Source organism: Dermochelys coriacea, chromosome 7 (assembly GCF_009764565.3).
Source record: "Dermochelys coriacea isolate rDerCor1 chromosome 7, rDerCor1.pri.v4, whole genome shotgun sequence".
Classification (NCBI taxonomy): domain Eukaryota; kingdom Metazoa; phylum Chordata; order Testudines; family Dermochelyidae; genus Dermochelys; species Dermochelys coriacea.
In genome coordinates, this window is record NC_050074.1 from 31,675,003 (window position 1) to 31,688,092 (window position 13,090).

The following is a 13,090-nucleotide window of genomic DNA, read 5'->3' on the forward strand; positions in this document are numbered from 1 at the left end:
ATTAAATTAAAATGCAGAGCCCCCCAGACCGTTGGCCAGGACCCGGGCAGCGTGAGTGCTACTGAAAATCAGCTCACGTGCCGCCTTTGGCACGCATGCCATAGGTTGCCTACCCCTGCAATGGGCGGACCGCGAGCCAAATCCAGACCACCAGATGCTTTTGAATGGACCCCAAAAATCTATTTACTTTTTTTTTTTTTTAATTATTTCTTCCGGAGTCTGGACCTTGACAAAAAATAATTGACTACCCTTTACTTAGAGACGCCGTGAAGTCTCCATGACTTGAAGTCTTTAAATCAGGATTGGTTGCGTTTCTAAAAACTATACTCTAACTCAAACAAAAGTTATGGGCTGGATGCAAGAACCACTGGGTACAGTTCTATGGCCTGTGTTATGCAGGACATCATATTAGGTTATCATAGTGATCCCTTATGGCCTTTAAATCCATGATTTTACTAGGGAAGCTGAAATTCACAAGACTCTGGGCCTTTAAATTTTGATTTGGGACTTCAACCATCTGAAGTTTGGTCACTCAAAAGAACAAGTGCTCTTGAGCGCCTTCTATTCCTCTTCAGACTCTCAGACAGTGCCAGACAGTAGATAGTATCACAAAGAATGAGAATTTTATACCCTCGCTATCACTTCTCCAAACTATACACACTAATGTTAAGCATTAGTGAGCAAAGATTTAATTGGTTCTACAGCCAGAAACGCACAAGTCCCATTCAAACTAGCATCATACAGGACAGCACATTTCCCCACAGAAAAGAACAATGAGAGCTTATGTAGCAGTCTAGTCTTCAAAGTGCTTTACAATCATTAACTAATTAAGAATGTAAGACTCCATAGCAAGACAGGTAGATATAATCGCCCTTTTACAGATGGGGAGGCAAGGAATCGACTTGCTCAAGGCCACAGAGTGAATAAATCTGTGATGGAGCTGGGATTAGAATTCAGACCACTGGAGCTAAATCATGTGGGCAGATGATGAATAAAGAACACAAGGAGGAATCTAGAACACTCTAATTCTACGGTACTTCCCAAGAGGATCTCCAAATTGCTTAAGAGTTCCTCCCTTTTTAGGTTAGTTTACCACCATTTTACAGAGTGGTGGACTGAAATTGACTTAGGTTTCTTCCTTTCTCTTCTCAAACCAAAGATCAAACAGCCAATCCTTGATAGGACTCCTGGGTCATGTTCCTGGCTCTGACTCCCAGTCCCCAGCCTGGACCACTTGATAACACTCACAAGTAGCCAGAAAAGACAGCACAAGGTTTGGATGTAGAGCAATGGTTCTCAAACTTTTGTACTGGTGACCCCATTCACATAGCAAGCCTCTGAGTGCGACAAAGCCCCTTATAAATTAAAAATATTTAATATATTTAATATCATTATAAATGCTGGAGGCAAAGTGGAGTTTAGGGTGGAGGCTGACAGCTTGTGACCCCACCATGTAATAACCTCAAAACCCCCTGAGGGGTCCCAAAAACCCCAGTTTGAGAACCCCTGATGTACAGTTTCCTGAAAAATGCATTCCCAGAAAATTTATAAAACTTGCGGTTAATTTACTTAGAGATGCCGTGGAATCTCCATTACTTGAAGTCTTTAAATCAGGATTGGCTGTCTTTCTAAAAGCTATGCTCTAACTCAAACAAAAGTTATGGGCTGGATACAAGAATCACTGGGTACGGTTCTACGGCCTGTGTTATGCAGGACATCATATTAGGTTATCATAATGATCCCTTCTGGCCTTTAAATCCATGACTTACTAGGGAAGCTGAAATTCACAAGACTCTAGGCCTTTAAATTTTGATTTGGGACTTCAACCTCTATTCCTCTTCAGACCCTCAGACAGTGCCAGGCAGGGTAAAGAGACAGGCTACAGAGAAGCTGTTGAGGTAATCTCTGCCAGCTAGAACAGTTCCTCTGAAGGGAAGGGAGCTACTGAAAACATTTAGCAAACAAACCCACCTGGCTATGGGGAAGAGACAGGCAATGTGCTTTTAGACCTTAAAATAGCAACAGTGTTCATTCTCAGACTTCCACTGGGGACTGCAGCAGTTGTTCCAGAGACAGGAAGGGGGTTATTGCTATCAGAACACAAGTCTTTAACCTAGCTAGTTTAACAAGTCAATTCAAAAATCTCTTCTTTAAAAGACACTGAACTTTAGCCAACTACCTGGGTGAAATCAGCTCTTGTGAACATGGAGGTTCACAGCAGTCACCCTGCTCCATAGCAAGTACAGAACTGTGGAATGGGCACACAAGGAAAGCAATTGAAGCTCCAGTGGCTGGAAACTAGGACAGGGCAGAGCACTGGAGTATATATTTCAGAGATCGATCCCATCACTGCTATCTCAAGGTGGTGGAGGAGGGATATCGTCCATGTACTCTAATAGGGCTTTTCAGTCTCAAAATGGAATTGCTTCAAACTCAGTGGAACTGGCTTTTTATTGCTAACAATCTGCAGAACAAACCCTTCCTACTCAATGCAACGCTTCACTAATATGATCAGCAAGAACTCCATGGTCACAAGGATGAAGCTGCAGCAAGTATGAGTACAAGGGCCACTTGCAGGAAGGACCAGCACAATGGGGAAATATGGGCCAGTGACTGAGGTACCAGCCTAGGACTTGTGAGACCTTAGTTCAAGTACTCTGCTCTACCACAAACTTTCTGTGTGACCCTGGGCAAATCAGTTAGTGTCCATGCTTCAGTTTCCCCATTTGTACTGCAGGGATAATAGCACTGCCCTGCTATTGTGAATATAAATACAGTAAAGATGGTGAAGCACTCACATATTAGGGGGCCAGGTAAGTACCCGAGAGTGATTTTGGAGTTTCTTGGTTCAATGGTCATTTGCAGGGCAAGTTGCTTTAGTTTGAATTCCTGGTAGTGCAGCCTCTTTTAGATACAGCCAGTCATTGACTGCAGAGCTCTGAAGCCAATGAGGCAAACCTGAACAGAAAGCTTCATAATGGTACCACACCGTAAGGCACACCACACTAGCCCAATTGTCTATATTGCCCAAGCTAGAAACCCAGGCTCTTATTTCCACAGGAGCCCCAGTCAATTGCAATTGCTCCAGGAATTTACAAGGGAACTACAGAGTTGTTGCATCTTCCGAGAATAGCCTTAAGACACAGATAATACTACCCAGCTCTTATCTAATACTTTTCATCAGCAGATCTCAAAGCACTTCACAATGTTGGGATGTATCATCATCCTCATTTTACAGCTGGGGAAACCAAGGCACAGAAAGGGCAAGGGATTTGCCCAAGGTCACCCTGCAGGCCGGGGAAGAACTAGGAAGAGGAGCCAGGTCTCCTGAGTCCTAGTCCACTGCTCTACCCAAACTACCTAATAAGACAGGAGCGATGACATTTTCCGTTACATCACAGCTATGCCAGGAACAGTACTCCTTTTCTGTGTCCCTGTGCTTGCACCTCAAGCAGGACTACCAACTGAAGCTGTGCCTGTGTTTTGATAGATTTACGAAGGCCAAAGAAATTGCCAGACTAGATCACACCCAAGGTCCATCTATCCCAGTATCCCGTCTTCAACAGCAGCTAGCACCAGATGCTTCAGAGAAAGGTATAAGAACCAGACAGTGCACAGATGTAGCTTAACCTGTCCCCCACAGAGGTTTCATCCTAGTCGATGACAAAGACTGAAACATAACGTTTAATATTCCTTAAACCAGAATTTTTTCCAATTAACTGTAACACCCTGGATATTCTTGAGATCCATTTAAAGATCCAGTCTCTTTTGGTAGTGGCCTCAATGACTTCTTGTGACAGCAGAGACCAAGGCTCAAACGAATACTAAAGCCAAAAGAAGCAGGTGCTGATGGAAGCTTAAACCCATTTTGTTAGTGTTCAGGTTATTTCATTTCATAATTGCAGAAACTAATGTAGGTTTGATCTTTTTCCTAGACATACAATTCAGGGGGCACACATGTATGCACACACAGAGCAGCCATTGGAAAACAAACTGGAAAAGTAACAATGTCCCATACAAATGACAGCCCCGTTCTCAGAGCAAAGGAAATTTAAGATGGATAATGTACAGGAGAGGCTTACTAAAGAAAAAGAGCACATGTAAACAGAATAGCCGGCCAGCCAATTCAGGTAGATCAATTCAAAGTACATTTAGACATCACAGTTCCTTCCCTCAATATGATTCAGCTATTGCACAACCTGGTGCTGTTTGCAAGTGTTTGGCTTCCTGATAAATATGAAATGCAGCACTCCAAAAACAAGCCACTAATGCTTGGAAGTCCGGTTGCTTCAAAGACTGAGCATTTGACCAAAAGCATCTCATACCAAGCCAGTAGTTTTGGCTCTCTCTCAACTGTTAAAAAAGTTACCAAGGGAAGAAGGCAGAATTAAAGGAAACATAGAGCTAAGCATCAGCCATGGGGAAACTTCATGAAAACACAATGCCATTAGAGAGATGCGTTCCATGGGAACATCAGAATGACTAGCTTAATTTGCAATTCAAGGCTTTTCCATTTAAGAAACACCTAGTCTTTTTTAGCTTCCATACAGCCAAACATGTACAACCCACCACCCCCACCTAACAAATGTATCCAGATATTTTGAGTTTCATTTTAGATTGAGAAATAAAAAAGGACTAACAATGTGCTTATCTGACATTAATCGGAATCCGAGTCACAGATGAGGCGATATAGAGCAACTGTCTCAGCTTAGTGTAACCAGAAGGTTAACAGAAAGGATTGGGACTCCTGGGTTCTATTCCCAGCTTTTCCACTCACTTGCTACAATGATCTGTCTTCCCGTGTGAGGCTGTGGTAATTAGAGGGTTTGGGTGGTATTTCTGGTATGTTTGCTCCCTATACTTGGAATATGTTACTGCTCTTAATCTAAATCAAACGGTCTCAAACATATTTTTAAAGGGGGGAGGGAATGGACCATACCATTTTTGTCTCATGGGCATCACACAGATCCCCTTCCCAGTCTCAAATATCCCTGCAACTTTATGGCAACTGTGGACATGGAAGAATCATATTAGGGAAATATTTAACATGCTCTTATCTTCTTTCAGCAAGAAGAGGGAGCTCCGTGCAACACACTGATTCTCACAGACTGCTAGTGAGCATGCCATGGGCCATAGCTGAGGAACCAGCGTTCTGAGCCAAGTCAAATAGAACTTGATATTACAGAGACAGACAACTTATAAATGCTTGTCAGAATATTGTACAATCCAGATAACATCGTTATGCTTTATCGTTTCATTATAGTAGCACCCAGAAGCTACAAATGAGATCAGAGGTGTATTGTCCTTAGTGTTGTGCAGACAGTGGGGAAACTGAGGCACAGAAATGACGCGACTTGCTCAGTGTCAGAGGGTTGGCACAAAGGAAGGATGGTCCAGTGTTTATGGTGCTAGCCTGGGACCCAAGAGACCTGGGTTCAACTCCCTGCTCTGTTACTGACATGCCCAAGGTCACACAGGGACTTCTCAGTCTCTGTGCCTCAGCTCTCTATCTGTCAAAAGAGGATACCTCCCTCCCTTAAAGGAGCATTGTGAGAATAAGTACAGTCAAGACTGTGAGGTGCTCAGATACTATAGTAACAGGGGCCATATAAGCACCTTACATAGCCTGTGGCAGAACCAGCAACCAAACCCAGATCTCTAGAGTCCCAGACCACAAAGCAATCCCGTCTCTGCTTCAGTTCAGCCATCTGCAAAAGACTATAGTGGTACATCCCTTCCTCACAGGCAGGTCACATGGCTTAATTAACTAGTGTCTGTAAAACAGAGACATGGCACTGGGAAAAGGTAGGGTATTTGTTAGGTGCTGCTCCCACGTTCTTCACCATTGGCTTTATTTGTAGTAACTGCTGTTACAGGAAGTTCCCGTCTACCAACCACAAATCACCATTGAGCACTAACTGGTACAGGGACATCAGACCTTACCAAGACCAGCCTAACCAGTTTGGCAAGCATTACCCTACTCTCTAGCCTCCAAGTAGGGAGGAAAGGGTGATTTAATAGCCCAGAATAAAGCTCTGCAGCTGGGACTCCCCCATCATGCGACTCTTAAGCCACAGGATGATATTTTACCCATTACACTTCTTCATAAAACAAGGAAACAGAACAGACGGTTTGGGTTCATAAGGAAGTTTCATTTGTTTCTGTCCCCAGGAATTTATCACATGAAGTGTCAGGGATAATAAGGGGAGAGGAAAAAATAGCAAAACTGTATAAGAAAAATGCCAGCAGAAGAAAGACATCTGCAGATATAGCTCCCAGCAGGAATTAAGAAACTCAGGACTGGAAAAGACAGTAGGAAAAATATTTTGTTTGACATGTGCTAGACACACTGCCTACTACAAGACTCCTGGGTTCTATGCCTCACTCGGCTACTGACTCTTTGGTTGCCTCTTGGGCCATGTCATCACTAAAATGAAGTGAGTTGTAGCTCACGAAAGCTTATGCTCAAATAAATTTGTTAGTCTCTAAGGTGCCACAAGTCCTCCTTTTCTTTTTGCGGATACAGACTAACACTGCTGCTACTCTGAAAACTAAAATACTGGTATAGTTTAGTGTGGGTACAGTTATATCACCATAAAGATGCCTTATTCCCCTTCCAGTATAGGAAGAGCTATATCAGTATAAGACATCTTTATACTATTATAACCCACATTAGCATTTGCACCAGTTTAACTGTCAGAAAAAAGTTACACCACTAAGGATACGTCTACACTGCCCACGTTACAGTGTGGCCGCGCTGCCATGGCAGCGTTGTGATGTGGGCATTGTAGGCACACTTTATTGCCAGGGCAGAGCTCTCCCGGCAATAAAAAAAAACCACCCCAAACTCCGCTCCCGGTAATAAAGCACTGTCTAGACTGGTGCTTTTCAGCACTAAAACTTTTGTCACTCATGGGTTGTTTTTTCACACCCCTGAAGGACTACAGTTTTAGCGCTGAAAGTGACAGTGTAGACACAGCCTAACGAACAGTAAGTGAAAGCTCTTTGGAGTAGAGCCCTGTGCGGATACAAAATGTGTGTCCGCATTGATCCACAAACATGGTCTGCAGAAAGCCCCAGATATAAAGCAGATATCCGCAGATTTGCAGGGCTCTACTTTGGTGTAAGAGCCTGTCTTCCTCCATGACTGTGAAACAACTAGCATGCCTTGGGGCCATACATCAACAGGAGTCTGGGCTTCAGTTAACTTCACAATTTATGCTCACCTCACACCATGGGAAATCACCAGAGCTTGGATCTCCTAACAAAGAAAAAAACAGCAAGTACACACAGAGCATCAGCATGCCTTAGAACCATACACTGCCTCGTTTGCTGGGAAGTAGCAGTTAGGCGTTCCCACTCATAAGAACCAGGCAGTACCAATCATAGTATTTCCACTTAGCTCATCATCAGCCTCACAGCAGCATTTATGTCTGTTGGGTTTTAATACCTCCTTGCAGCTAATAGAATCCTGAAAGTTGGACTTCCCCAGTTGGGAAGCCAAACTGAAGAATAAAACTTAAGTCAGAGAGAAGTGGGAAGTACATCAGATTGGGAGGTTGCTCCGGGTCTCAGAAGCTGGACTTCTGCTCCAGTTGAGAAGTCTGCTCTCAGCTATGCTGCTCCATTAGCATGTGGCAAAAGGCACAAAAGGAACATGTTTAAACAGTAAAACATCACGGATAGAACCAGAGTGCTCATTCAAGTAACAGGCAATAAAGCCAAAGACGTCACAATTCTCTGCAGCCGCCACACTATGCAGCTATATATTTAAAAATATCTTTAATTTCCAACCAATGTAGGTATACATATAAAATGCACTTCCTGGGAGATTACTGAAATCCCTGCAATAGGGTGGCATCCTCTGCCAGTGGGTGCATTTGGGAGGGTTAAGAGATGCATATGATTTCACCAAGTAGGATGTGAAAACAGCCTTGTCAAACATGCCTGTTTATCTGAAATGTTTCTGGGATAGCAAAAGCATTTGAATAATTGAGAGAATTAGCCAATTCATGTGGGGGGTGAGGGTGGACAGAGACCCTGAGAAAAGGGAGTTTTATGTTAGAGGAAACAGTGTAATACTGAGCTGTACACGTAGAAGTTTTTACTTTGGAGGATGAAATAGATGTGAGTTTTGACGGACCAGACGCCTGAAATATTCATCCACAATGTTCTAGATAACAGAAATTACAGTACTTCCTGTTTTTAACCTCAAAATAGTTGACTCTACCTTGAAAGCAAGAGGTGCTCAAGCTAAATTTTCCGCCTGAAACAGTTTTTCAGATAAGGCCCACCTCAGTTTTGATCATGAAAAGCCATCACCACACAACAAAGTAAACTTTGGCGAAGCGTTGCTTTTCAGTTTAGATGATCAGAGAACTAAGGGTAGACATGGTACATGCAAGTCTTGCAGGTCAGGACTTAGCTGAGTTGGAAGAGTTGCATGGAAAAGGATTCCATACAAACACCCCTACCCTGCCTCTGATGCTGTTATCTTCTTAAAAGCACAAGATGACTCCAAAGTTAAAAAAGCAGCAAGAGATGGAGATGCACTATAGTTTGCCTTCCTTGGTTTCAGTTCTCTGACATCTCCACAACTCCCTCTTAACACTGACACAGAGATAAATTCTTATTTTATTGAGAATTCAGATTCCTGCAACTCTCCAGTCCTCCAGTTTTAACGGAAGCAGATGACTGAAATCTTGGCTCTGAATTATATTCTGCTTTTGTCTTTCTTTATTATGCACCACAATAGTCTACTTGCAACCCCCCCCACCCCACCCCAAGAAAACAGGGAAGCACATAGCTAAAGAAGCCTACATAATTGAGACACAGTCCAAAGTGTCAGAGTCAGAGATCTGAATTCTCATTATCCAACCATACTAGGGATAAGGGAAGCAGAAGCTTTATTTTTGTGCTTCAGCAATTTAAAGTTGAGGCAGCTGAAGAGAGATCATGGAAACAGCTTTAGATCAATCATGCTTAAATGTCAGCCAAATTTAGTTATTTTGAATAAATTGTTAAGCACACAAGATGAAATTAATGTTATGAGACCAGTTAACAGAAACAGAGGGAGCCTCTTCCCATTTTGAAGTCGAATTCCTGCTCATTTAAAGGCACCTACGAAAAAAAGTCTAATTCTAAGGAGCACCAGGGCACGCAGTGAGACCACATCCAACTTCATCCCTGTTGTAACTCCACTGACATAAGGCATGGATTAGTGATCAAAGGGTCCAGCTAGGGCCCTCTTGGCCACACAATGCACAAGTGTATGTACAGTACACAAATCCACACCTCCCTGCGCTTTATTAGCAGGGGGGACACAACCACATATCGGTCTCTGGACTGGGAGGGAAGCCCATTTTTGAAATACCTTTTCTTTGGACAAGGGGAAGGGGAAGATTAAGTAGCACATGGCTGCTACAGTGCATCAACCACTGAGAATGAATCAGACTTCATGGAGCGAAGGCTGTTATTAGGATAGAAGTCCAAGACCTTTAAGACTGCCAGGTCCATCCCTTGCCAGGCTTATCTAATGCAGAATGTGTGTGCAGGTAGTTATCCTACCCATTAAACCAGTTAGCAAGTCACACAGGGTCTTGTCCTGCAATGATTCTCAGCACCTCACAGGAACCAGCCCAGAAGAACAGCAGCACCCCACCTCTCCCTTAATGGATCACATTCAAACAGATCCTCTCCTTGTTTTAAAAAAAAAAAAGTCAGGTATAACACAAAGCAATTAATAAATTACCTTCTGCTATTACACAACCTGCCTCAACTGTACTCTTGAAAGAGTGTTCACTCTGCCCAAGGATACTTTCTACAAATAAGGTCCAAAAACACCTTTTGATTTCCCTTGTGCAGTTAAACAGAACACATTGGAGGGATCCTTCTTTTCTCCACAAATCAACTCCAAAAAAAAAAAAAAAAAATCACTGATTGTGAGAAGCTCCCATCTACAGCAGGTCTCAACTCACAAAGGCCCGGGGAAAAGAAGAGGCTAGATTGGTGCATTTCCTAGGAGCTGTTTCCTAAATTCATCCTGGGGAGGCAATCTGCTCACTAGTTGTCACCTCTTGCAAACACACCCATGAAAGAGCAAACCACCACCACCTCACAAAGCATCTTGAACTGCATCAACTGAATGAGGCACTTGAGATAGAGGTAACCCCTTGGGTCTGAGACCTAATAAGGGCACAAGGAGATACTGAGTGAGCATGAGAAATCCAAGGAAGGACTAGATGTGATATTGAACAGCAGAGAAGGCAAGGAGATTCAGAGCAGGGGGCCATTTCCCTTGCCCAGCTAAACCCAGGGTTGTGAGTTCAATCTTTGACAGGGCCATTTAGGGATCTGGGGTAAAAATTGGGGATTGGTCCTACTTTGAGCAGGGGGTTGGACTAGATGACCTCCTGAGGTCCCTTCCAACCCTGATATTCTATGAAAGAAAGCCCCCACCCTTCATCATGGATCGATGAGGCAATTAATATGGGGGAGAGGAAGAAGAGATGGAAATGCTCCCTGCTCCAAACTGCTCATGCACATAATAGGGGATAGAACAATCCACTGCCCTCTCCTTCCCATTTCAGGGAGATTGTGTTGAGGGTGGAACATTAAGGGGGCACAGAGCCACTCCTACATCATCGCTCATTGGCCTTTGGGTATAAGAACTAGAGAGAGCGCTCTCTCATTCCTGCAGCATACCTCTCTTTCGCCATGGGAGTGTTACAGGGTTCTACAAAAAGAAAAGGAGAACTTGTAGCACCTTAGAGACTAACAAATTTATTAGAGCATAAGCTTTCGTGAGCTACAGCTCACTTCATCGGATGCAGCCACAAGTTCTCCTTTTCTTTTTGCGAATACAGACTAACAGGGTTCTACAAGTGTCCCTGCACCCACTCTAGGGTGGAGGGGATTAGGAAGATACACAGAGGTCTATAGATCTGTGCACTGTCTCTCCCTTACCTGTCTCCATATCTCATTCACCAAGGAGCAGTTAGTGATGAAGTACCGGGGGCATGGGTACACATACAGGGGTTATCTCTGACCTGCACCACCTCCCTTCCGTTCACCATGGAACGGTAGAGTGTGGGAGGCATATAAGGAGCTACTGGGTGGGTGTATGTATGCACATATAGGGGATTCTGTAGGAGTCTCCTGCCTTCCTGTTCCACATTCCCCAGCACAGAGAGGACCAGGTTGTTGGGGACACCGGGCATGACCACTTTGTGCCAGCAACAAGGTGGATACGTAAGGACCCAAGAAGGGTGCATAGCGATCTATGGAGAAGAGGCAGGCTCCCACCCCTCACTGTACCATAGTAAACATGAGGTAGGGATCTATAGGGGATGGGGTATTACCCACTCCATAGCCCCGTAGTCACTGTCTGCTCGATGTACCCCATACGGTGCAGGGAACCCCTCTCTTGCCCCCCCAGCATGCCTTCCCCTCAGCAAAATATGGAATCCCGCCCGCCTGTGGGGTAGGAACTCCCCAGTCCCCTACCTGCTCCGTGTCTCTCTCATTCACGGTGGGGAGGGGGCTCCGGCCGCTGCTCGACATCTTGCCCCCCCTTGGCCAGCGGCTCCTGGGGCTCCGGCAGTTCCTGGGGCTCAGGCCGGGGCTCTCCTCACACCGCTGGGGGGCGGCCAGGCCACCACCATGGGGGAGCCCCAGGGGGAAGGGGGGACTCAGGGAGCAGGAGGGCGCCGGAGCTCGGACATGGGTCTCCGCGGGGCCGCGGTGAGGGAAGCCCGGCCCGACAGCTCAGGCGAACCCAGGGATGAGGCGCAGGGACCAGGCCGCGCCGCCGGGAACCAGGCGTGCGCGTAGGCGAAGGCTGCGCGGAGCCGGGGCTAAGGAGATCCGGAGGCCGAGTGCCCCCGGCCAAGCCGCCTTCTCCGCCCCGAGATCCGGCTCCCCTCAGCGCATCTCACACTCACACAGCAGCAGCTCCCAACATGGCCGCCGCCACCGCCGGCCTTCGGCCATTTCCGCCCCCTTCCGGAAACATCCGAGCCGCCCGCCAGAGCCAGTTTCCGCCGGTTCCGGAAACACCAGCCCCCCACCACCACGGCGGTCGCCTCGCCGAAACACTCGACTCGCCCTCCCTCACCATCGCCTGCTCCCGCCCCCTTCCGGAAATATCCGAGACAGCGGGCGCAGCCCCTTTCACGGTCGGTCATTTCCGCCTCCTTCCGGAGAAACCCGAAGTTCACCCCCAGGGCAGCGATCGGACATTTCCGGACGAGCGCCCGAGAGTTCCCGAAGGCCGAAGAGCGGCAGTTTCCGGAAAACTCCCCGCCCCCGCTGACGCACCCCTCGGCAATTTCCGGAAATCAACGGATATAGCCGAAGAGGCTTCGGTTCTTTCCGCCTTCCCAAGGCGAGTAGTACCCGAGCTCGGGGACGAAAGCCGGCGGAACCGCCCAGCTTCGGCTATTCCCGCCACTTTCCGTAACTAGGGTCTGAGTTTGCATTTGAAGGGGTTTATTCTCCGGTGAGGAGGAGGGTAGCAGGGCTGGGGGGGAGAGAATAAATCACCCATCCGGGTACCTGGATGTGCAAATTTGCACACACAGGTACACACTTGATTGTGCAAATATGTATGCATGTACACACCTGGTTGTGCAAACATGCACAAGTGTGCATGTACACCTGGGCACATCTGCATAGGCACACATGGTAGAGCTGCAACACCTCCAAACACCAGTGCCCAGCCTTCGACGTGCGTGCATGTCATAGTATCATAGGACTGGAAGAAAAGGAGTACTTGTGGCACCTTAGAGACTAACAAATGTATTAGAGCATAAGCTTTTGTGAGCTACAGCTCACTTCATCGGATGCATTTGGTGGAAAAAACAGAGGAGAGATTTATATACACACACAGAGAACATGAAACAATGGGTTTATCATACACACTGTAAGGAGAGTGATCACTTAAGATGAGCCATCACCAGCAGCGGGGGGGGGGAAAGGAGGAAAACCTTTCATGGTGACAAGCAAGGTAGGCTAATTCCAGCAGTTAACAAGAATATCAGAGGAACAGAAGAATATCAGAGGAGAATCTCTCCTCTGTTTTTTCCACCAA

General features: G+C 45.9%; 1 protein-coding gene across 19 annotated transcripts in view; it reads right to left on the bottom strand.

Annotated features, from left to right (window-relative positions):
* Positions 1-12,243, bottom strand: part of MARK2 (microtubule affinity regulating kinase 2) — a 105,423-nt gene extending 93,180 nt beyond the window's left edge. For 5 of the 19 annotated variants that reach the window (XM_043518080.1, XM_043518078.1, XM_043518079.1 and 2 more), the window contains exon 1: positions 11,506-12,015. In XM_043518080.1, coding sequence (XP_043374015.1) covers positions 11,506-11,562 — 57 coding nt within the window. In that variant the 5' untranslated portion in view covers positions 11,563-12,015. Of the gene's footprint in view, positions 1-11,505 lie in introns of all 19 variants that reach the window. The other 14 variants (XM_038409039.2, XM_038409036.2, XM_043518089.1 and 11 more) reach the window with 8 other exon arrangements.
* Between the last annotated feature and the right edge of the window lie 847 nt (positions 12,244-13,090).